The sequence below is a fragment of the Cucurbita moschata genome, unplaced genomic scaffold, assembly GCF_002738365.1.
Source record: "Cucurbita moschata cultivar Rifu unplaced genomic scaffold, Cmos_1.0 Cmo_Scf00011, whole genome shotgun sequence".
Taxonomy (NCBI): domain Eukaryota; kingdom Viridiplantae; phylum Streptophyta; class Magnoliopsida; order Cucurbitales; family Cucurbitaceae; genus Cucurbita; species Cucurbita moschata.
The window spans coordinates 671129-695466 of NW_019268527.1; the positions used below are offsets into that span (position 1 = coordinate 671129).

At 34.9% G+C, this 24338-nt stretch overlaps 3 protein-coding genes across 3 annotated transcripts; all 3 read left to right on the forward strand.

Annotated features, from left to right (window-relative positions):
• Positions 1-242: 242 nt before the first annotated feature.
• Positions 243-1340, forward strand: LOC111449868 (F-box protein CPR30-like). Its single transcript, XM_023089961.1, has one exon. The coding sequence runs from the start codon at positions 243-245 to the stop codon at positions 1338-1340; it is 1098 nt and encodes a 365-aa protein (XP_022945729.1).
• Positions 1341-13883: 12543 nt separating this feature from the next.
• Positions 13884-16177, forward strand: LOC111449870. Its single transcript, XM_023089963.1, has 7 exons — positions 13884-14087; positions 14154-14240; positions 14312-14515; positions 15203-15367; positions 15439-15492; positions 15570-15716; positions 15800-16177. Exons 1-7 carry the CDS (start codon positions 13884-13886, stop codon positions 16175-16177), a joined length of 1239 nt encoding a protein of 412 aa, XP_022945731.1.
• A 5320-nt stretch (positions 16178-21497) lies between these two features.
• LOC111449871 lies at positions 21498-23791 on the forward strand. The gene is made up of 7 exons (XM_023089964.1): positions 21498-21701; positions 21768-21854; positions 21926-22129; positions 22817-22981; positions 23053-23106; positions 23184-23330; positions 23414-23791. Exons 1-7 carry the CDS (start codon positions 21498-21500, stop codon positions 23789-23791), a joined length of 1239 nt encoding a protein of 412 aa, XP_022945732.1.
• The last annotated feature ends 547 nt before the right edge of the window (positions 23792-24338 follow it).

A 24338-nucleotide genomic window follows, 5' to 3' on the forward strand; every position in this document is an offset into this window, starting at 1 on the left:
AAAGTGTATTTTTCTTTTAATTTTGGTAACTTTATGATTCTTCATTATTGTTATCATTATTATTTTAGTATTAAAAATCTATTATTTTAGTGTTAAAAATTATCTAATTTTGGAAATTTTGTTTTTTTATTTAATTATTATTTTGTTTGCAGAAAAAACTAAAAAAGAAAATGACAGCACGTTCATTCTTGCATTCACCTCTTCCTTATGTGACAATGAAGAGATCATCGAATAAAACTTCAATGGCAACTCTAAAAGATCTCTCCACGATGTTGTTGATCGAAATTCTATCGAGACTTCCGTCAGAGTCACTATTTCAATTAAAATCGGTGTGCAAATTTTGGTACGCTCTAATCAACGATCCTATAAATTTTTCGTTTCAAGATAAATGTATTCTTATGGAGCGAAAGGTGATGGTCAATTCTGAAAACTTTACGTATATACCCTCCATCCTCAAGTTTTCCCTCACCCCTGGTCGATCTATGTCCATTTGCGATCTCCATAGTCCATTCAGAGATTGTGCGTGTTTTAATATTTGTGGGTATTCACATGGCTTGTTTTGTCTTTCCAACGATAGGGTTATTTTCCTCTTTAATATGATGACCGAAAAGTTTCATAAGCTCCCGTTATCAATTCTTCATTTTGGGGATGTCTATGACATTGATTATTCAGCCACAAATGCGGTTGGATTCGGATACGATTCCAAGTCTAGAGATTTCAAAGTGGTTAGGGTTGTAGAATTTGGGAACAAATACGGAGAAACTGATTTCACATATAGAGTGGAAATTGATTTGAGGAAAGAAAGATGGAGGGAAATTGAATCTCCTATTTGTGGGGTTGTATCGGGGTCATTTCCTTATGAGATGCATCATGAAGGAACATATTATTGGTGGGCATTCAAAGAAGGAGGAACTAATATTATACACACGTTCGACATGAGCGAAGAAATTTTTGGCGAAATTTCAGTACCGAACAATGTAGCCGAGGAGGATGAGAAGTATATAAGTATGGGGATTTTGAATGGATCAATTGTTATATTTCACTATCCGGTAACAGGGAATGGAAAAACCTTTGACATTTGGAAGATGGAGAAAGATGTCGTTTCATGGTCAAAACTATTGATAATTGGTCCTATTTTTGGAGTCCAGAAGCCATTGTTGTTTGTGAATTCGGATGAACTTTTAATGGATGCTAACGAAGGACAAGTGATTTGTTACAATATTAAAACTCATATGACCAATGTTCTTCCGATAAAAGGGCTTCCATCCGTGTATGGTACTTGTTATTTTGACTTCGATTTACAAGATGAAAGAGAATCACATATGAATTTTCAAGTTTAGATAAGTTTAAATCTACAAATTCATGTCTTAGGTTCGCGAACCAACCCAATGAGTAGCAAGGGTCGTTGTTCTTCTGTTTGTTTGCTTATCTTGTTTGTTTCAATTTATCAGATCCATATCAAAATTTTGTAGAGAAACACATAAGACCATGAAGTTATTTTAAGTATTCTTCGAAATTTATGCTATAACTAACGTCATTTTAAGAGTTATATTCCACATATGAGCTTAGGATGAAACGTTAATAGCGACTCTAAGTAAATAGAAATTTAGGATCGTTGAAACACTCCTAACTAAAATTACTTTATATAGTTGCAAGAATTGACCTTGCAACCATCAGGGGCAATAAGTGATCGTGCAACATTTAGCTGATGTTGTTAATGGACAACCCTAGTAGAACTAGTACACATATTAAAGTACTCATTTTTAACAAAATAAATAGAAAAATTTCATAGTCTTTTAAATTAACATATCATATTGGTGTTTAGACACAAACTTATCAAATATACAATCTATGACTAATGACCTACCACTAGTTATGTAGATATGTAGTTATGTGTATATATATAATATTCTTCTGCCTTGGAGACTGACTTGACCATATTTCTTACCGATCTATCTGATAATCGATTATTGAACACAAATTTTTGTGGAAACATTCGCACACTTAATCAATCGAGAAGACATTACAAGATACGATGTATAATAATATTGAAAACCTAGGGTGGATGGGTCTTCATAGCATAGGGAAGACAATTTATTCCTAAAATTTCTCAAATTTTTTCTTAATATATCGTGCTATCTTTATTTCTAGAATACCTAAATCATTTTCCTAAAATAAATATATAACTGGCTCGAAAATAAATATATAATGGGCTCATACACGAAAGATTCATATTATTATTGGGCTAGTGATGATATTGTAACCTAATATACACATTAGAAATGTCCATTTAACACGGGTGCATTTTGATTATATATATATGGAGAATTTCGTGGGATGGGAAATGATTCCCTATCCTTAACTGCCTCATGGATATCACACATACGTATGTATGAATATTAACCAATAAAGCGTCTTATAATACCCTTTCAAAAAGGCATATATTAACGAAAATCAAACACATTTTTTCCAACAACAACATTTGTTGTGGGGAGAACAAGCATCTTCTCCCAACGCCAGCTTGTTCTAAACATGGTTTTACCATTACTATTGCCAACGATCGATTTTATGTCGGGAACATACTTTTCGATGATGCATTTTGGTATGAGAAAGAACGTCAAAAAAGAAAACACGTTAGGGAAGAAAAGGAAGGACACACCACACATAAGTTGCTTGAAGAATTTTAAGTATGACATATTGGGCACACCACACATACATCATTTTCATTATTCTTCCCATCTTTTAACTCTTTCTATCCTGGCTAATATTCATCTATTCGTGCTCTCCCTCCCTCTACTTTGATATTGTTTGTAAATGCTCAATCTCAATGCTTTCAAGTGGTTCAACAACCACACGTATAAATGACTACTGTGTTTTAGGCCACCTCCAACGAAATTCACTATTCATGGTATTTGGCTAAGCAACTATCGATGTCAAACTTGTTTGACAAGAAACAAAATTTTCTCTAAATAACAAGGTAACACATGCTGCCATATATGAGATGAGAGTTTTTTTTTTTTTTCTCCATTCAAAAGCATGTAACTCTCGCATGGCTCAAGGCGGCGGGCGCAACTTGGGTTGCAGCCTGGCCCAGCACGGCTTAATTGGGCCAGTTTGGCCCCTTTGAGTAATTCACTAGTTTTAACTCCGATTTTGACACGGTATTTTTCACCAATGTAGGACTTATTGGCGGAGTTTGGTAACTTTTGGAACCCTCTAGAGACATAAATGAGAACAAAAAGTACCACACTTTTCAGGTAAGTGGCACATCGGAACCTTGGATGTAACTATGCTCTTAATATGCAAGAAAGTATGATATAAGAAGCATATCCTAGGAATTTGAGCATAGAATGAGTTGAGATGACACATGTTGAATGTGATTATGTAGGTCTACTGAAACGCGTATGCATTGTCTTATGAATTAAAATTCATAACTAGGTCGATATGCTATATCTCTATTTCATATGTTTATGATATATGCGGTTATACGAAAACAGTAAGGGGTTCGCCAACTAACTCCTAATTGTGAACTTGACTCGATTGTCAGAGGTCCGGATAACTATAAAATTGGCTTATGATAGTTTACGATTTATGATTGTATCATGTGGGGACTACTGCGAAGTTTCCCTGTTAGCTTCCTGTAGTAAGCCTGCCACAAGCAGTAGAGGTCCACAGCTGTACCTTATGAGTTGGTTATGATTATTGTTCATGCATGTGATTTATGTGGTTATACGAGGATGATAGGGATTCGCCAACTAACCCCTCACCGTAAACCTGACTCGATTGTCAGGGATCCGAATAACCATAGAACTGACATATGATGTTTTATGATATATGATTTGGGCCCTGTGAGGACCATTAGTCCCCACAAGGAAGTTTTCCCGTTAGCTTTCTTTTAGTGAACCCGTCGTGAGTGGTAGAGCGCACAGTTGCACTTTAGAGTTGATCAAACCTTAACATGCTTGATCCTTGTGAAATCTCTATCGAGGTTGCATCTCGAGGACTCTGAGATATGATGATGATGAGAGACTAGCAGAAACGACTAACTAGGAGACCTAGAGAACCTAAGAATACTCAGAGGGCTGGAGGTCCAGATGGGATCGAAAACCAAAAAATAGAATGAGTAAACTTAGGGTGTAGCCTAGGAAATGCCTATTTTGGGAACCAAACCCCCTAATGAGAATAAGACACCGAATGAACTAACAAAGATTAGCAAAACTCGGTAATGAACTATGAACTACTAAGAAGCTACTTACTGCGTATATTTTAGATACTCATCCCTGCTACTCTGGATTTTCTTCTAGATGAGGTTTGATGGAGCGTTTGAGGTGGAGACGCACACGAGCTAGGGTCTATGGAGTTTTGGGCTAGATCGTGTCATGTGACCTATTGATATGTTTTACTTACAAAACTTTTATGTTTAGTTTGTATTTCTGGATTTCATGGACTACTAGTGTCAGTTCTTTTGTGTGTGTCATGTGAGTCTTCAGTTTGTGATATGTTTTCAAACGTCGTACTTAATCTAAATTTTCTATATTTGCATATATGTTTAAAAGTTTTAAATTTGACGCATTTTTACTTATTTTCATGTGAGTAAGTAATTGTCCGTGATTTGAGTCCCTCGCAAAGCAGGTCGTTACATATTATCATCTAATAATTATTAATGTATTTTTTTTTTCAATTTGATTATAAAAATGATTACTTTATTTTAAAAACTAAAATGATGTTTACTTAGAATTTAAAATTGGGATGAAATTTTGTTGCATTTTTTCTAAAATTAGAATCTCAAATTCACAAATTTTTCTAAAAGGACTAAACACTTATTTTGTTCCTTATTTTTCCGTTTTTAGTTGATTTTATTTCTTTATTTTTCTTTTTTGAGTTATTATTAAGATATAAATATATTTAGGGTATATTTTATGGTATAATAGTTAGTTATAATATATATATGAGAGGGTTCTTTTTTTTTCGTTATTTGTATGAATTGGTTAATAGTATATTTTATTTTATTATTAATAGTCTATATTGTATCCTATTTTTCAGGATTTGGTTAGTAGTCTCTTGTTTTTTTTTTTCATTAGTTGATTGTTTGTATCCTATTCTAAACGTTGTAAACATTAATGAAGATAACATTTTCGATTCCGCCTATATTTCTTGTCCTCAACGGTTATGGACGATGAATGGGAGAGTGAATCATTAATTCTACTCTTCCCTCCATTTTTTCTATATATTTGTCATTTCATCTTCAAAATTTTAATCTTCTATAAACTATCCTTTTTCATTATTCTCTCCCTCTAACTCTTTTTATTATGGCTAGCATTCATCTCTTCGGCTCTCTCTCCACTTTAATCTTGTTTTTTAATCTTGTTTTTTAATCTTGTTTGTAAAGGCTCAATTTCAATACTTTCAAATGGTTCAACAATAACCATTGACTATATATATAAATTTCAAATGGTTCAACAATAGCCACTGACCATATATATAAATGTCTACAGTATTTTCTCGAAAAAACAAAGTGCCACATGGTGTATGAGAGTTTTTTTTTCTCCCTTTAAATGCATATAACTCTCCATTTCTTTATTGCTCTAAACAACTTAACTCCAATTTTTTTTTTCACATTTCTTCCACATATAATTCAAAAGTCATGGTCTCAAATGTCCTCCAAATATACCATCAATTTGTATATATGGAGTTAAATATGGATTTTAATTTTAAAATTTTATAAATTCAGTTAAAATTAATTGTTTAACTTTTAAAAGTAACGTCATGGTTTATTTTAACAAGGTGAAAATTAAGACGGTTTTACTTTTTGATTTCTCCTTCCTATAAATGGATCACTATCAAATAGACCACGTTTTTCATTGAGACATTTGATGCACTTAAACCACTTTCGACTTGCTTATTTGATATGCCAATGAGATAAATATGTAACATGTTCCGAGAATATTTTTAAACTGGTTCAATATTTCCAAACAGCTTTGAACATTCCTACAAACCCCAAATACGACGGCCATTTTGAACGTCGCCAAACTCGGCCCGACCGTCAACACATTCCACCAATATCATGTCATTGAAGGTGTCATTCAGGCCGCAATAGGAAAGAAGCCAGACCTCCACTGCAACATCAATATGATGACTAAAAACAGTCAATTGTATGAGATCACATTGTGCTTCGATAAAGATGGAGTGACGACTACTCGCAAGTGCCCAACTCAGTTTAAGTTGGCTTAGCACTCTTCTAAGATGTGCATGGATCGATGCTAAGAAAAAAAATAAAAGAATTGCTTTTTGTTAGCGAATATTTCAAAGATGGTGATTCTCAACCATGCATATATATATATATATAACGTTCTGTTATTTAAAAAACAACAACTAGCGCTAGTCGAACGTGGGCCTGCGCCTTGTGTGGCCCAACACAACGCGCGCGACCCAGGTTGCGGCTAGGCCAGGCCCGGCTTGGCTTAATTGGGCCGATTTTGCCCCTTTTGAGTAATTCACCTGTTTTAACTCCGATTTTGGCACTGTTTTCATGGTTTTTCTTAGTTTACACCAATGTAGGACTTATTTGAGGAGTTTGGTAAATTTTGGAACCCTCCCCACAAAAATACCAACAAAAAGTGTCATGTTTTTCACGTGAGTGGAACCTCGGAACCTTGGATGTAACTAAGCTCTTAGTATGCAACCAAGTATGATATAAGAAACATATCCTAGGAATTTGAGCATACAATGAGTTAAGATGGCACATGCTGAATGTGATTATGTATGTCTAATGAAACGCGTATGCACTACTTTATGAACTGAAAGTCATAACTAGGTATCATGTTTAGATCACTATGCTATGTCTCTATTTCATATGTTTATGATGTAGGCAGTTATATGAGGACAGTTTGGGATTAGTCAACTAACTCCTAATTGTGAACTAGATTCAATTATAAGGGATTACTATAGAACTGGCTTATAATAGTATATGATTTATAATTGTACCATGTGGGGACTAGTGTGAAGTTTCCCAGTTAGCTTCCTGTAGTGAGCTTGCCATGAGCGGCAGAGGTCTACAACTGTACCTTATGAGTTGGTTATGATTATTGTTCATGCATGTCATTTATGCAGTTATATGAGGACGATAGGGATTCACCAACTAACCCCTCACCGTAAATCTGACTCGATTGTCAGGGGTCCGAATAACCATAGAACTGACATATGATGTTTTATGATATATGATTTGTCCCATGTGGGGATGATTAGGAAGTTTTCCAGTTAGCTTTCTTTTGGTGAACTCATTGTGAGTGGTAGGGGTGAACGGTTGCACTTTAGAGTTGGTCGAACCTTAACATGCATGATCCCTATGAGATCTATACCGAGGTTGCACCTCGAGGGCTTTGAGATATGATGATGATGAGAGACTAGCAGAAACGACTAACTTGGAAACCTAGAGAACCTAAGAATACTTAGAGGGCTGGAGGTCCATATGAGACCGAAAACCAAGAAATAGAATGAGTAAACCTAGGGTGTAGCCTAGGAAATGCCTATTTTGGGGATTCAAACCACCTAATGAAAATAAGACCCTCAATGAACTAATTAAGATTAACATAGCTCGATAGCAAACTATGAACTACCAAGAAACTGCTTACAGAGTATATTTTAGGTACTCATCCCTACTACTCTAAATTTGCTTTTAGATGAGGCTTGATGGAACGGACGAGGTGGAGAAACACACGAGCTAGGGTTTATGGAGTTTTGGGCTAGATTAGTGTCATGTGGCCTATTGATATGTTTTACTTACGAACCTTTTTATGTTCAGTTTGTATTTCTAGATTTCATGGACTATTAGTGTCATGTTCTTTTGTGTGTGTGTTGTGTGAATCTTCAGTTTGTGATATGTTTTCGAACGACATCGTACTTAATCTAAATTTTATGTATTTTCATATACGTTCAAAAGTTTTAAATTTTACTCATTTTTACTTATTTTCATGTGAGTAAGTAATGGTCGGTGACTTGAGTCTCTTGCGAAGCCTACCGTTACATGTTATAATCTAATAATTCTTATTGTATTTTTTTTTCAATTTAATCATTAAAAATGATTAGTTTATTTTAAAAACTAAAATTGATGAGATGAAATTTATTGCATTATTTTCTAAAATTAGGAATCTCAAATTCACATATTTTTATTTTGTTTCTTATTTTTCTTTTTAGTTGTTTTTTTTTCATAGAGTTTGAGTTAATTATTAAGATATAAATATATTTAGAGAATATATTTTGTGGTATAAATATATTTACTAGATTTAGTTAATAGTCTCTTATTTTTTTTGAAATTAGTTGGTTGGTTTAACCTATCCTATTTAAACGCTACGAAGATAACATTTTCTATCCCACTTATGTTTCTCGTTATTAACAATCAATGGGAGAGTTAACTATTAATTCTACCTCTCTCTCCCTTTCTTCTATATATTTTTATATTCATCCTCATAATTTCAATCTTCTATATATCATCATTTTTCATTATTCTCCCCCATCTAACTTTTTCGACATGGTTCATATTCATCTCTCAGTGCTCTCCCTTCCCACTCCTCCCTTCCCACTCTAATTAATGTTAAATTTCAATACTTTCAAATGGTTCAACAATAGTTATGGATCACATGTATAAATGTCTATCGTGTTTTCTTGAAAGAATAAGTTACCACATTCGGTTTATTATTTTCACCATTTAAAAGCATATAACTCTCTTCGATTTTTTTTATTGCTCTAAAAAAATTTCCATTCAGGCTGAAACAGGAAAGGTACCATACAGGCCGCAGGTGCCATTCAGGCCGCAATGGGGAAGGTGCCATTCAGGCCGGTGCAACGGGAAGTGTGTCATTCAGGCCGCCACAACGGGAAAGGTGCCATTCAGGCCGCCGCAACTGGAAAGGGGCCATCCAGGCCGCAAACGGAAAGGGGCGCCATCCAGGCTGCAACCGGAAAGGGGCCTGGGGCCATACAGGCCGCCGCAATCGGAAAAGGGCCTAGGGCCATTCAGGCTGCCGCAATCGGAAAGGGGCCTGGGGCCATTCAGGCGGCCGCAACCGGAAAGGGATTGGGGGCCATTTAGGCCGCCGCAACCGGAAAGGGGTCGTGGCCATTCAGCCCACCGCAACCAGAAAGGGGTCGGGGGCCATTCTTATCCCTTCCAAATCACCACTCGCACCACCCTTTATACGTATAATCCATAAAAAAAAATTCTCTAACTAGGATAAAAAAAAAATGAGTAGAAGATGATAATTACAATAGAATAGTTTAATAAATACCCTAAGCAATTATGAAAAACTTAGAACATGCAATAAACCAATAGAACAATTTCGAGATAAAACAGGAAAGACTTAAAAAATATAACACCATAGTTTTTTAAGTAGGTTAGTCAAACTCGACCAACTACTTCAAAGCCGGAACAAACTTTACTCTTTCCCCGAATAAGAGCCCAACCGTTACACAACTCTTTTTACGAGTTCAAGAGCAAACTCAATTATTTCCACGACTTATGATCAAACCGGTACAAGTATTTGAATTTTGCAGTAACACACCGCAACTCTCTAAAAAGAACAGTAGATTCATAATTTGATCACTCAACTAAGACGGAGAGTCACCCTGGACACTCTAGTAAAGAAATCATGGAAATGATGTGTTATAATATAGAGAAGAGAACGAGTTTAAGAGAAGTGGCAAAAATAGTTATTAATACTGTACCAAACAAAAAAAAACAACTTTATTTATTTTTTGTTTTTTTAAAATATAATAATATAATAATATAATATAGTATAAAAATAATAAAAATCAATTTGAATTTAGAATTTTTTAAAAATATTTTTTATAATTCAAATTATATAGGATGTATAAGTAATTTTATTTCTATTTTTTAAAAAGTAAATTGAAACTCCACCCTTTGATACTCCTGAAATAAATGTCATACTTTGATTGGTCCATAATGTCAATTTTACCGTCACATTATCACGTCACGTATCTTTTTTCGACTGCAACTTCTTCGTTTTTTCTCTGATTTGAGTGATTGAAAAAGGGGTTGAAATCGTTATTCTCAACCTTACATATACGATTCAAAATACAGATAGTTTGTTAATAATTAAGTATAGGTTTGTTATCATCAAAACATAATTAATTAGATTATGAGAGTGTAGGTTTGTTATCATCAAAACATCAATTAATTAGACCGTGGGCCAAAAGCCAACCATAGCTTTTTTTTTTTAAAGATGATTTCAAGAAAGATGGTAGGAAATTCATAAACCTAAATAATACATGTCCAAATAATAATATCGATGCATTTTAATGTATTATCATAAATTTCGTACTTGAAATTCACTCAAGAGCATATTCTCCCTCTGTATTTATGCCTCAATAAATTATGAAACATCACAACAACGAAGTGATTCATAAATTACAAAACAACAAACTTAGAACATATCTTTCTTAATTTTCATCCGCTTTGGAATCATAAAAAAGAACAATTGAAAAATGATAAATTAAGAATGACATAATGGCTCTCGCAGAATATGCTTTCAAAAATTATAAACAAGATTATAAAATTCAGCAACATATATCACAACTAATAATACCAAACTTAAGCCTATTTTTTAAAAAATTTATTGGATTGGTGAAAATATCAGCTAATTGATTAGTAAAGCTTACAAAATCAAGAATAATATGTCAATTTTGTACCTGCTCTCTAATACAATGATGTCCAAGTCAATATGTTTAGTTTTAAGAACGATGAATATGATTTTTGGTTAAATTGACGGCATAATAGTATCACAAAATATTGGCACACTATCAAATTTTAATAAAAAATCCCCAATAGTTTGTTTCATCCAAAGAATTTGAGCACAACAACTGGCAACCGTAATATATTCCGCTTCGGTAGTAGCTAAGGCAACCAAATTTTGCTTTTTACTAAACCAAGAAACTAATGAACTGCCATGAAATTGACGAGTTCCACCGGTACTTTTACGATCAAGTAAATTTCTAGCAAAATCCGCATAAGAATATCCTAACAATTTAAACTCAGCCTTTCTATGATACTACGCTCCTAAGTTAATAGTCTCAAGCAAATATTTAAATATTCTTTTAATTGCATGTAAATGAGATGCTCTAGGACAAGATTGAAACCTAGCACAAAAACATACACTGAACATAATATCGGGTCTACTGGCGACCGAATCGTACCTCTATAAGATTTAATATCCACACATTTACCTTTTTCATCCTTGTCAAGCTTAGTGGATGTGCTCATTGGAGTTTTTGCAATCTTACCTTCGTTGAACTTGAATCTTTTGAGTAAATCTTTAGTGTATTTCTCTTATTTATGAAGATACCGTTTTGAGTTGTTTGATTTGAATTCCAAGAAAGAAACTGAGCCCTCCCATCATACTCATCAACTCTCTTGATATAAAGAACGATTAGTAGCCTATCAATTTCTTTAATTTTAACAATAAGAGTAGTGTCGAGTTTACTCATTTTAAAATCATTCCCACTGAGAAAATTAACAAGTCTATCGTACCAAGTTGGAGCTTGTTTTAAGCCATCAAGAGCCTTTTAAAACTTATATGCATCGGCGGAAAATAAAAATTTCCAAATACGGGAGGTTGTTCTACATAAACTTCCTCCATAATATAACCATTTAAGAATGCACTTTTCGCATCCATTTGATACAATATAAAATTTTCGTAAGAATTAAAAGCGAGTAACATTCTAATAGCTTCTAATCTAGTGCAAAAGTTTCTTCATAGTCTATACCTTCCCTCCCGACATTAACCTTGAGCTATAAGTCAAGCTTAATTGCCAACGATATTCCAATTTGCATCAATTTTATTTCTAAAAACAGTTCCAATAATGAAAATACTAGAGGGCCTAGGGACTAATTCCCAAATTTTGTTCATTTCAAGTTGATTTAGAGTTGTTGCGCAGCTAAAATCCAAAACTCATCATTTTTTGCATCCTTAAGATTTTTTGCTTCAGTTTGAGAAATAAATGTAAGATTATTAAAAAAAAATTAATAGAAGGACGAGTTTTCACACCTTGTTCGAGATCGCCAATAATACAGTCCTTGAGATGAGATAAGACATACCTCCATTCTTCTAGCATTGATGAAGAACCTTCATTCTCCTTCTCATCTCAGTTTACTTTTTCCGAAACAGTTTCTTTCATTTTGTCACTCACAAGTAAAATTACAGAATTTTTTTCTCAATCATGACGGTAAATAGACTCATTAGGAATATTATTACAAGATTCATCCAATACACATGCATAGATTTCCTCATAACTAAAATTCTCTCATTAAAAACTCTATGAACTTTAGAGGAATAACCAAGAAAAATACCAATAGAATCAAAATTTTCTATTTCCAGTTTTTCAAAATAAAAAACTTTTAAATACCCAATATTTGGGATTTGATTATGCCAAATTCACAAGGAGTTTTATCTGAGGAGGGTCTAATTAAAACTCTATTTGAAAGCGGTATTAATGGATTCCGTCCAAAAAAAATATTTTGGTAAGTCATACCCGTTTAGCATTGATATAGCAAATTCGTGTAAAGTACGATTTTTCTTTTCAACCACACCATTTTGTCGAGGAGTCGAGCAGTCATGAGAAAAACCATTATCTTCACAAATTTTTTTCAAATGCTACCGTGTCAAATTCTCCTCCATTAACACTCCTAGTAATAAAAAAAAACTCTTTTTACAAAACTAGCAAATCTTTTCAAGACGTCATTATTATGTTTTATCATCGAAACCCAAGTAAATCTCGAAAAATCATAGTCATTCCCTTCCTAACTAGGTATTTTAGAAGGGCCAAATAAATCCACTTGTAATAGTTGAAGATATAGAAAACACATTTTTAAATTTGAAAGCGGAATTGGTTTGCTTAAGCATTTAACAATCCTCACAAATTTTATGTTTTTCAAATTTAAATTTAGGAAGACCCGCAACTAATGAATTTTTCGAGATATTTGAAATAAGTGCATATTAGCCTGTTCTAATCTTCTATGTCAAGCCAAGAATTATCATGCAAAGTCGAAAGACATTCATTATTTGTAGGATAATCCTTTGAATCAATAGTGTACACATTGTTATCTCTATTTCCAACAAACAAAACTTTTCTATCAGTACCATTCTCAATTATGCAATTATTTTTTTTCAAATATAACTCTAAAATCTTTGTCAGGTTGATAAGTCATGCTTTAAACCATCAACAAAAAGTACATTTTCAATAAGAGTACAAATGTCATTACCTATCGTACCCTCACCAATTATTTTACCCTTTACCACCAAAGGTTACTAAGTCACCGTCATTCTTCGAATAATTCACAAACTTTGATTGATTGGGACCACTAGTACCACTTTTTTTGGAGGCTTTCAAACAAACCTAAAACAAATATTCAAAATTGACCTTTTGTACCCATATTTGTTTTGGTCCCAAAAAAATTATTCTTCACAAATTTAGGAATCCATTTCATGTTTGCATTCATATTAAAGACACTGTATTTGGATAGGTAACAAGAATAATTTTTAATGTAATTAAAGTATTTTTCGTCTTCAATAATAATTCAACTAAACAATTTCATAAATATATTCGCAGCGGACAAACACGAAAAAAAAGAATGAACCATAACCTATTCAATTCCAATTTTAAATTTCTTTTTATTATTATTATTATTATTATTATTATTTTGTTGAAACAGCTGCCAGATGAGAGGACCCAACTTTAAGCCACAAAAAGAATGAAACAGTTAATTCCCGCTCCCGTGCTCTAAAACTCATATATGTATATATTATACTAAGAAAAAGAAAGAAGACAAACACAAAAGACAATGACCCATGTTTTTTTTTTTCGGATTAAATATGGATTCTAAAACTTTCCACCGTCCTCTTCTTCCTGTTCTTGTTTTTTCCCTTCTTGTCGTTTCATCGTTTTGTCGTCCCGACAAAAAAATCCATCCCAATAACCATACGGCGGCGTTCCGGTCGGAGAATCAGTTGAAGAAATTGAAGCTTATTCAAGCTGATCTTAACCGAATCAACAAGTTGCCTGTCAAAACCATTCAGGTCTGTAACTCTTGTTTAATCTCCTCTGTTTTGGAGCTTGATTGTGATGCTTTTATTTGGGTGCAGAGTCCGGATGGTGACTTTATAGATTGTGTTGAAACTCATCGGCAGCTAGCTTTTGATCATCCATTGCTCAAAGGAAAGAAGCCATTGGTAAGTTCAAGGAATCTGAGGCTAAATTTTCGAAATGGGTTTTGTTTTTAACTGTGGAAATGCTGTTTCAGGATCCGCCGGAGAGACCGTATAACCAGAGCCATTCCGGTGAGGTGGAGACAGAAATGTTCCAATTATGGAGCATGTCCGGAGAATCCTGCCCAGAGGGGACAGTTCCGATCAGAAGAACGACAGAAGAGGATATGTTGAGAGCGAGTTCGGTTCAGAGATTTGGAAGAAAAGCAAGCGGAGACTCTCCCAGCAAAGGTCATGAGGTCAGTCTTTAACCAACTTAAACTCAGTTACCTAGTCGATATTGTTCTCTTTCGGCTTTTCCCTTCCAGAGAAGAAGTTTAACACTCCTATAAAGAGGGTGTTTAGTTCTTCTCCCAACCAATGTGGGGATCTCACAATGTACCCCTTCGGGGCCTGTTCTCTTTCGACTTTTCCTTTTCGGGTGCAAGTCTATTAGTGGGAGGCTTCCACACCTTTGTAAAGGGTGTTTCGTTTCCTCCCAACCAATGTGGGATCTCACAATCCACCCCCTTGCAATCATTTCCTTCTCCAATCAAAGTGGGACCTCCCAATCTACTTTCTTCGGGGCCGAGCGTCCTTGTTGACACACTGCCTTTGTCCACCCACTTTGGGGCTCAATCTCCTCGCTGGCACATCGCCCGATGTCTTGCTCTATACCAAACGGCCCAAGCTCACCGCTAGCAGATATCATCCTCTTTGGGGTTTTCCCTTTCGGGCTTCCCTCAAGATTTTTAAAAAGCCTCAGCTAGCAGGAGGTTTCCACTCCCTTGTAAGAGGTGTTTCGTTATTCTCCCTAACCGATGTTCTCCTTCCTAGCATATGTGGGATCTCACGTCTTTTTCTCCAAAATATAGAGTCCTCCCTTGTAAATTTTAAGATTTTGGGGAAACCCAGGTGGAAATGAATGTAAATTTTGTTGGTGGCAGTATGCAGTGGGGTTTGTAAGTGGAGGACAGTACTACGGAGCCCAGGCAAGCATGACCGTATGGAAGCCGCGGGTCAACTATCCATTCGAGTTCAGCCTCTCACAGATATGGCTCGTCTCCGGTACATTACCACATGATCTCAACACCATTGAAGCTGGGTGGCAGGTAACTTTCTAAACCGATTCAATCTTCTAATCCATACAAATTTTAATTCTATGCCTAACTTTTCTATATAGGTTTACCCCAAGATGTATGGAGACAACAATACAAGATTCTTCACTTATTGGACGGTAAGAACACTAAAACACAAAAATTATCAACAAAATCAGATTGAAAATGAAATGACGGTAACTTTTTGGATGAACAGTCCGACGCATATCAAGCAACAGGCTGCTACAATTTAATCTGTCCAGGCTTCGTTCAAACCAACCGTAGAATCGCCATTGGAGCTACAATTGCTCCAACTTCCTCCTACAACGGCGCCCAATTCAGTATCAGCTTACTGGTTTGGAAGGTAACCGATTTCAATTTCATGCGTTTTCTTGAAGATTATGAGTCCAAATTGAATTGGGGGTTGTTGTTTGTGGTTGTTCAAAGGATCCGAAGCACGGGGATTGGTGGTTGGAATACGGGTCGGGAGTGGTGATCGGGTACTGGCCGGCGTTTTTGTTCACTCACCTTCGAAGCCACGCAACGAAGACACAGTTTGGCGGAGAGGTGGTGAATAAGAGGTCGTGGGGATTTCACACGGCGACGGAAATGGGGAGTGGGCATTTCGCCGGCGAGGGGTTCCGAAAAGCTGCTTATTTTCGTAATATGAAGGTTGTGAATTTGGATAATAGGTTGATTCCATTGTCGGATTTGGAGGTTTGGGCAGATAATCCAAATTGCTATAATATTCAACCTCGAAATGATAGAGTTTGGGGAAATTACTTTTACTATGGAGGGCCCGGAAGAAATGTGAACTGCCCTTAATTAATTTAATTTTCTCGTGGGTGGTTTTTATTTTAATTATAATTTTTGTTAATGTTTTTTTTTTTTTTTTTTTTTTTCTTTCAAATTTAGATCACTAAAATGTGAGAACGAGAAGACCATGGTAAATTTTTTATGGAAGAAATAGAGACTATGGTTGTGATATTTATTAAAGACTAGCATTTAACTTGTGGAGACCTCTTCCGAGCAAAATAAAAGTGTAAAAATACTTCGATGGGAGAGAGTGAAAATAAGCTAAAGATGGGAGATAGAGTGAAAAGACCGCTAACAGGGTCGAGATAAAATCCCATTTAAATAGAGAATAAAAGAGGGAATGAAAAGACTTTATAGGTGGAACAGTGCGGTATGAGAATGTGAAAAGACCTAATAAATAAATTATGTCGAGATAAAATCACATCTTGATAGTTAGAACGGGGCAGAATGAGAGTGAGAAGAGAGTGAAAAACCCCTAATAGTTGAAAAGGGTCGAGATGAAATCTCATTTAAACAAAGAATAAAAGAAGAAATGAAAAATCCTTGATAGGCAAACGAGGTCGAGACATGAATTATATTTCTCATCTTCATCTCTTATCCCTTCCCAATCACCACTCGCACCACCCTTTATACATCTAATCCATAAAAAAAAAAAATCTCTAACTAGGATAAAAAAAATGAGTAGAAGATGATAATTACAATAGAATAGTTCAATAAATACCCCTAAGCAATTATGAAAAACTTAGAACATGCAATAAACCACCCGAACAATTTCGAGATAAAACAAGAAAGAGTTAAAACATATAACACCATAGTTTTTTAGTAGGTTAGTCAAACTCGACCACCTACTTCAAAGCCGGAACAAATTTTACTCTTTCCTCGAATAAGAGCCCAACCGCTGCACAGCTCTTTTTACGAGTTCAAGAGCAAACTCAATTATTTCCACGACTTATGATCAAACCGGTACAAGTATTTGAATTTTGCAGTAACACACCGCAACTCTCTAAAAAGAACAGTAGATTCATAATTTGATCACTCAAATAAGACGGAGAGTCACCCTGGACACTCTAGTAAAGAAATCATGGAAATGATGTGTTATAATATAGAGAAGAGAATGAGTTCAAGAGAAGTGGCAAAAATAGTTATTAATACTGTACCCAACAAAAAAAAACCAACTTTATTTATTTTTTGTTTTTTTAAAATATAATAATATAATAATATAATATAGTATAAAAATAATAAAAATCAATTTGAATTTAGATTTTTTTAAAAATATTTTTTATAATTCAAATTATATAGGATGTATAAGTAATTTTATTTCTATTTTTTAAAAAGTAAATTGAAACTCCACCCTTCGATACTCCTGAAATAAATGTCATACTTTGATTGGTCCATGATGTCAATTTTACCGTCACATTATCACGTCACGTATCTTTTTTCGACTGCAACTTCTTCGTTTTTTCTCTGATTTGAGTGATTGAAAAAGGGGTTGAAATCGTTATTCTCAACCTTACATATACGATTCAAAATACAGATAGTTTGTTAATAATTAAGTATAGGTTTGTTATCATCAAAACATAATTAATTAGATTATGAGAGTGTAGGTTTGTTATCATCAAAACATCAATTAATTAGACTGTGGGCCAAAAGCCAACAATAGCTTTTTTTTTTTAAGATGATTTCAAGAAAGATGGTAGGAAATTCATAAACCTAAATAATACATGTCCAAATAATAATATCGATGCATTTTAATGTATTATCATAAATTTCGTACTTGAAATTCACTCAAGAGCATATTCTCCCTCTGTATTTATGCCTCAATAAATTATGAAACATCACAACAACGAAGTGATTCATAAATTACAAAACAACAAACTTAGAACATATCTTTCTTAATTTTCATCCGCTTTGGAATCATAAAAAAGAACAATTGAAAAATGATAAATTAAGAATGACATAATGGCTCTCGGAGAATATGCTTTCAAAAATTATAAACAAGATTATAAAATTCAGCAACATATATCACAACTAATAATACCAAACTTAAGCCTATTTTTTAAAAAATTTATTGGATTGGTGAAAATATCAGCTAATTGATTAGTAAAGCTTACAAAATCAAGAATAATATGTCAATTTTGTACCTGCTCTCTAATACAATGACGTCCAAGTCAATATGTTTAGTTTTAAGAACGATGAATATGATTTTTGGTTAAATTGACGGCATAATAGTATCACAAAATATTGGCACACTATCAAATTTTAATAAAAAATCCCCAATAGTTTGTTTCATCCAAAGAATTTGAGCACAACAACTGGCAACCGTAATATATTCCGCTTCGGTAGTAGCTAAGGCAACCGAATTTTGCTTTTTACTAAACCAAGAAACTAATGAACTGCCATGAAATTGACGAGTTCCACCGGTACTTTTACGATCAAGTAAATTTCTAGCAAAATCCGCATAAGAATATCCTAACAATTTAAACTCAGCCTTTCTATGATACTACGCTCCTAAGTTAATAGTCTCAAGCAAATATTTAAATATTCTTTTAATTGCATGTAAATGAGATGCTCTAGGACAAGATTGAAACCTAGCACAAAAACATACACTGAACATAATATCGGGTCTACTGGCGACCGAATCGTACCTCTATAAGATTTAATATCCACACATTTACCTTTTTCATCCTTGTCAAGCTTAGTGGATGTGCTCATTGGAGTTTTTGCAATCTTACCTTCGTTGAACTTGAATCTTTTGAGTAAATCTTTAGTGTATTTCTCTTATTTATGAAGATACCGTTTTGAGTTGTTTGATTTGAATTCCAAGAAAGAAACTGAGCCCTCCCATCATACTCATCAACTCTCTTGATATAAAGAACGATTAGTAGCCTATCAATTTCTTTAATTTTAACAATAAGAGTAGTGTCGAGTTTACTCATTTTAAAATCATTCCCACTGAGAAAATTAACAAGTCTATCGTACCAAGTTGGAGCTTGTTTTAAGCCATCAAGAGCCTTTTAAAACTTATATGCATCGGCGGAAAATAAAAATTTCCAAATACGGGAGGTTGTTCTACATAAACTTCCTCCATAATATAACCATTTAAGAATGCACTTTTCGCATCCATTTGATACAATATAAAATTTTCGTAAGGATTAAAAGCGAGTAACATTCTAATAGCTTCTAATCTAGCGACGGGTGCAAAAGTTTCTTCATAGTCTATACCTTCCCTCCCGACATTAACCTTGAGCTATAAGTCAAGCTTTATTGCCAACGATATTCCAATTTGCATCAATTTTATTTCTAAAAACAGTTCCAATAATGAAAATACTAGAGGGCCTAGGGACTAATTCCCAAATTTTGTTCATTTCAAGTTGATTTAGAGTTGTTGCGCAGCTAAAATCCAAAACTCATCATTTTTTGCATCCTTAAGATTTTTTGCTTCAGTTTGAGAAATAAAATGTAAGATTATTAAAAAAAAATTAATAGAAGGACGAGTTTTCACACCTTGTTCGAGATCGCCAATAATATAGTCCTTGAGATGAGATAAGACATACCTCCATTCTTCTAGCATTGATGAAGAACCTTCATTCTCCTTCTCATCTCAGTTTACTTTTTCCGAAACAGTTTCTTTCATTTTGTCACTCACAAGTAAAATTACAGAATTTCTTTCTCAATCATGACGGTAAATAGACTCATTAGGAATATTATTACAAGATTCATCCAATACACATGCATAGATTTCCTCATAACTAAAATTCTCTCGTTAAAAACTCTATGAACTTTAGAGGAATAACCAAGAAAAATACCAATAGAATCAAAATTTTCTATTTCCAGTTTTTCAAAATAAAAAACTTTTAAATACCCAATATTTGGGATTTGATTATGCCAAATTCACAAGGAGTTTTATCTGAGGAGGGTCTAATTAAAACTCTATTTGAAAGCGGTATTAACGGATTCCGTCCAAAAAAAATATTTTGGTAAGTCATACCCGTTTAGCATTGATATAGCAAATTCGTGTAAAGTACGATTTTTCTTTTCAACCACACCATTTTGTCGAGGAGTCGAGCAGTCATGAGAAAAACCATTATCTTCACAAATTTTTTTCAAATGCTACCGTGTCAAATTCTCCTCCATTAACACTCCTAGTAATAAAAAAAAAACTCTTTTTACAAAACTAGCAAATCTTTTCAAGACGTCATTATTATGTTTTATCATCGAAACCCAAGTAAATCTCGAAAAATCATAGTCATTCCCTTCCTAACTAGGTATTTTAAAAGGGCCAAATAAATCAACTTGTAATAGTTGAAGATGTAGAAAACACATTTTTAAATTTGAAAGCGAAATTGGTTTGCTTAAGCATTTAACAATCCTCACAAATTTTATGTTTTTCAAATTTAAATTTAGGAAGACCCGCAACTAATGAATTTTTCGAGATATTTGAAATAAGTGCATATTAGCCCGTTCTAATCTTCTATGTCAAGCCAAGAATTATCATGCAAAGTCGAAAGACATTCATTATTTGTAGGATAATCCTTTGAATCAATAGTGTACACATTGTTATCTCTATTTCCAACAAACAAAACTTTTCTATCACTACTATTCTCAATTATGCAATTATTTTTTATCAAATATAACTCTAAAATCTTTGTCAGGTTGATAAGCCATGCTTTAAACCATCAACAAAAAGTACATTTTCAATAAGAGTACAAATGTCATTACCTATGGTACCCTCACCAATTATTTTACCCTTTACCACCAAAGGTTACTAAGTCACCGTCCTTCTTCGAATAATTCACAAACTTTGATTGATTGGGACCACTAGTACAACTTTCTTTGGAGGCTTTCAAACAAACCTAAAACAAATATTCAAAATTGACCTTTTGGTACCCATATTTGTTTTGGTCCCAAAAAATTATTCTTCGCAAATTTAGGAATCCATTTCATATTTGCATTCATATTAAAGACACTGTATTTGGATAGGTAACAAGAATAATTTTTAATGTAATTAAAGTATTTTTCGTCTTCAATAATAATTCAACTAAACAATTTCATAAATATATTCGCAGCGGACAAACACAAAAAAAAAGAATGAACCATAACCTATTCAATTCCAATTTTAAATTTCTTTTTATTATTATTATTATTATTATTATTATTTTTGTTGAAACAGCTGCCAGATGAGAGGACCCAACTTTAAGCCACAAAAAGAATGAAACAGTTAATTCCCGCTCCCGTGCTCTAAAACTCATATATGTATATATTATACTAAGAAAAAGAAAGAAGACAAACACAAAAGACAATGACCCATGTTTTTTTTTTCGGATTAAATATGGATTCTAAAACTTTCCACCGTCCTCTTCTTCCTGTTCTTGTTTTTTCCCTTCTTGTCGTTTCATCGTTTTGTCGTCCCGACAAAAAAATCCATCCCAATAACCATACGGCGGCGTTCCGGTCGGAGAATCAGTTGAAGAAATTGAAGCTTATTCAAGCTGATCTTAACCGAATCAACAAGTTGCCTGTCAAAACCATTCAGGTCTGTAACTCTTGTTTAATCTCCTCTGTTTTGGAGCTTGATTGTGATGCTTTTATTTGGGTGCAGAGTCCGGATGGTGACTTTATAGATTGTGTTGAAACTCATCGGCAGCTAGCTTTTGATCATCCATTGCTCAAAGGAAAGAAGCCATTGGTAAGTTCAAGGAATCTGAGGCTAAATTTTCGAAATGGGTTTTGTTTTTAATTGTGGAAATGCTGTTTCAGGATCCGCCGGAGAGACCGTATAACCAGAGCCATTCCGGTGAGGTGGAGACGGAAATGTTCCAATTATGGAGCATGTCCGGAGAATCCTGCCCAGAGGGGACAGTTCCGATCAGAAGAACGACAGAAGAGGATATGTTGAGAGCGAGTTCGGTTCAGAGATTTGGAAGAAAAGCAAGCGGAGACTCTCCCAGCAAAGGTCATGAGGTCAGTCTTTAACCAACTTAAACTCAGTTACCTAGTCGATATTGTTCTCTTTCGGCTTTTCCCTTCCGGAGAAGAAGTTTAACACTCCTGTAAAGAGGGTGTTTAGTTCTTCTCCCAACCAATGTGGGGATCTCACAATGTACCCCTTCGGGGCCTGTTCTCTTTCGACTTTTCCTTTTCGGGTGCAAGTCTATTAGTGGGAGGCTTCCACACCTTTGTAAAGGGTGTTTCGTTTCCTCCCAACCAATGTGGGATCTCACAATCCACCCCCTTGCAATCATTTCCTTCTCCAATCAAAGTGGGACCTCCCAATCTACTTTCTTCGGGGCCGAGCGTCCTTGTTGACACACTGCCTTTGTCCACCCACTTTGGGGCTCAATCTCCTCGCTGGCACATCGCCCGATGTCTTGCTCTATACCAAACGGCCCAAGCTCACCGCTAGCAGATATCATCCTCTTTGGGGTTTTCCCTTTCGGGCTTCCCTCAAGATTTTTAAAAAGCCTCAGCTAGCAGGAGGTTTCCACTCCCTTGTAAGAGGTGTTTCGTTATTCTCCCTAACCGATGTTCTCCTTCCTAGCATATGTGGGATCTCACGTCTTTTTCTCCAAAATATAGAGTCCTCCCTTGTAAATTTTAAGATTTTGGGGAAACCCAGGTGGAAATGAATGTAAATTTTGTTGGTGGCAGTATGCAGTGGGGTTTGTAAGTGGAGGACAGTACTACGGAGCCCAGGCAAGCATGACCGTATGGAAGCCGCGGGTCAACTATCCATTCGAGTTCAGCCTCTCACAGATATGGCTCGTCTCCGGTACATTACCACATGATCTCAACACCATTGAAGCTGGGTGGCAGGTAACTTTCTAAACCGATTCAATCTTCTGATCCATACAAATTTTAATTCTATGCCTAACTTTTCTATATAGGTTTACCCCAAGATGTATGGAGACAACAATACAAGATTCTTCACTTATTGGACGGTAAGAACACTAAAACACAAAAATTATCAACAAAATCAGATTGAAAATGAAATGACGGTAACTTTTTGGATGAACAGTCCGACGCATATCAAGCAACAGGCTGCTACAATTTAATCTGTCCAGGCTTCGTTCAAACCAACCGTAGAATCGCCATTGGAGCTACAATTGCTCCAACTTCCTCCTACAACGGCGCCCAATTCAGTATCAGCTTACTGGTTTGGAAGGTAACCGATTTCAATTTCATGCGTTTTCTTGAAGATTATGAGTCCAAATTGAATTGGGGGTTGTTGTTTGTGGTTGTTCAAAGGATCCGAAGCACGGGGATTGGTGGTTGGAATACGGCTCGGGAGTGGTGATCGGGTACTGGCCGGCGTTTTTGTTCACTCACCTTCGAAGCCACGCAACGAAGACACAGTTTGGCGGAGAGGTGGTGAATAAGAGGTCGTGGGGATTTCACACGGCGACGGAAATGGGGAGTGGGCATTTCGCCGGCGAGGGGTTCCGAAAAGCTGCTTATTTTCGTAATATGAAGGTTGTGAATTTGGATAATAGGTTGATTCCATTGTCGGATTTGGAGGTTTGGGCAGATAATCCAAATTGCTATAATATTCAACCTCGAAATGATAGAGTTTGGGGAAATTACTTTTACTATGGAGGGCCCGGAAGAAATGTGAACTGCCCTTAATTAATTTAATTTTCTCGTGGGTGGTTTTTATTTTAATTATAATTTTTGTTAATGTTTTTTTTTTTTTTTTTTTTTTTCTTTCAAATTTAGATCACTAAAATGTGAGAACGAGAAGACCATGGTAAATTTTTTATGGAAGAAATAGAGACTATGGTTGTGATATTTATTAAAGACTAGCATTTAACTTGTGGAGACCTCTTCCGAGCAAAATAAAAGTGTAAAAATACTTCGATGGGAGAGAGTGAAAATAAGCTAAAGATGGGAGATAGAGTGAAAAGACCGCTAACAGGGTCGAGATAAAATCCCATTTAAATAGAGAATAAAAGAGGGAATGAAAAGACTTTATAGGTGGAACAGTGCGGTATGAGAATGTGAAAAGACCTAATAAATAAATTATGTCGAGATAAAATCACATCTTGATAGTTAGAACGGGGCAGAATGAGAGTGAGAAGAGAGTGAAAAACCCCTAATAGTTGAAAAGGGTCGAGATGAAATCTCATTTAAACAAAGAATAAAAGAAGAAATGAAAAATCCTTGATAGGCAAAC

Excerpts from the sequence above, each read along its gene's own strand:
- LOC111449868 (XM_023089961.1), top strand. The coding sequence starts at position 243 with ATGGCAACTCTAAAAGATCTCTCCACGATGTTGTTGATCGAAATTCTA.
- LOC111449870 (XM_023089963.1), top strand. The coding sequence starts at position 13,884 with ATGGATTCTAAAACTTTCCACCGTCCTCTTCTTCCTGTTCTTGTTTTT. Across the intron at positions 14,516-15,202 it reads CTCCCAGCAAAGGTCATGAG|TATGCAGTGGGGTTTGTAAG; the intron begins GTCAGTCTTTAA and ends TGTTGGTGGCAG. Across the intron at positions 15,493-15,569 it reads GATTCTTCACTTATTGGACG|TCCGACGCATATCAAGCAAC; the intron begins GTAAGAACACTA and ends TTGGATGAACAG.
- LOC111449871 (XM_023089964.1), top strand. The coding sequence starts at position 21,498 with ATGGATTCTAAAACTTTCCACCGTCCTCTTCTTCCTGTTCTTGTTTTT. Across the intron at positions 22,982-23,052 it reads CCATTGAAGCTGGGTGGCAG|GTTTACCCCAAGATGTATGG; the intron begins GTAACTTTCTAA and ends TTTTCTATATAG. Across the intron at positions 23,331-23,413 it reads TCAGCTTACTGGTTTGGAAG|GATCCGAAGCACGGGGATTG; the intron begins GTAACCGATTTC and ends GGTTGTTCAAAG.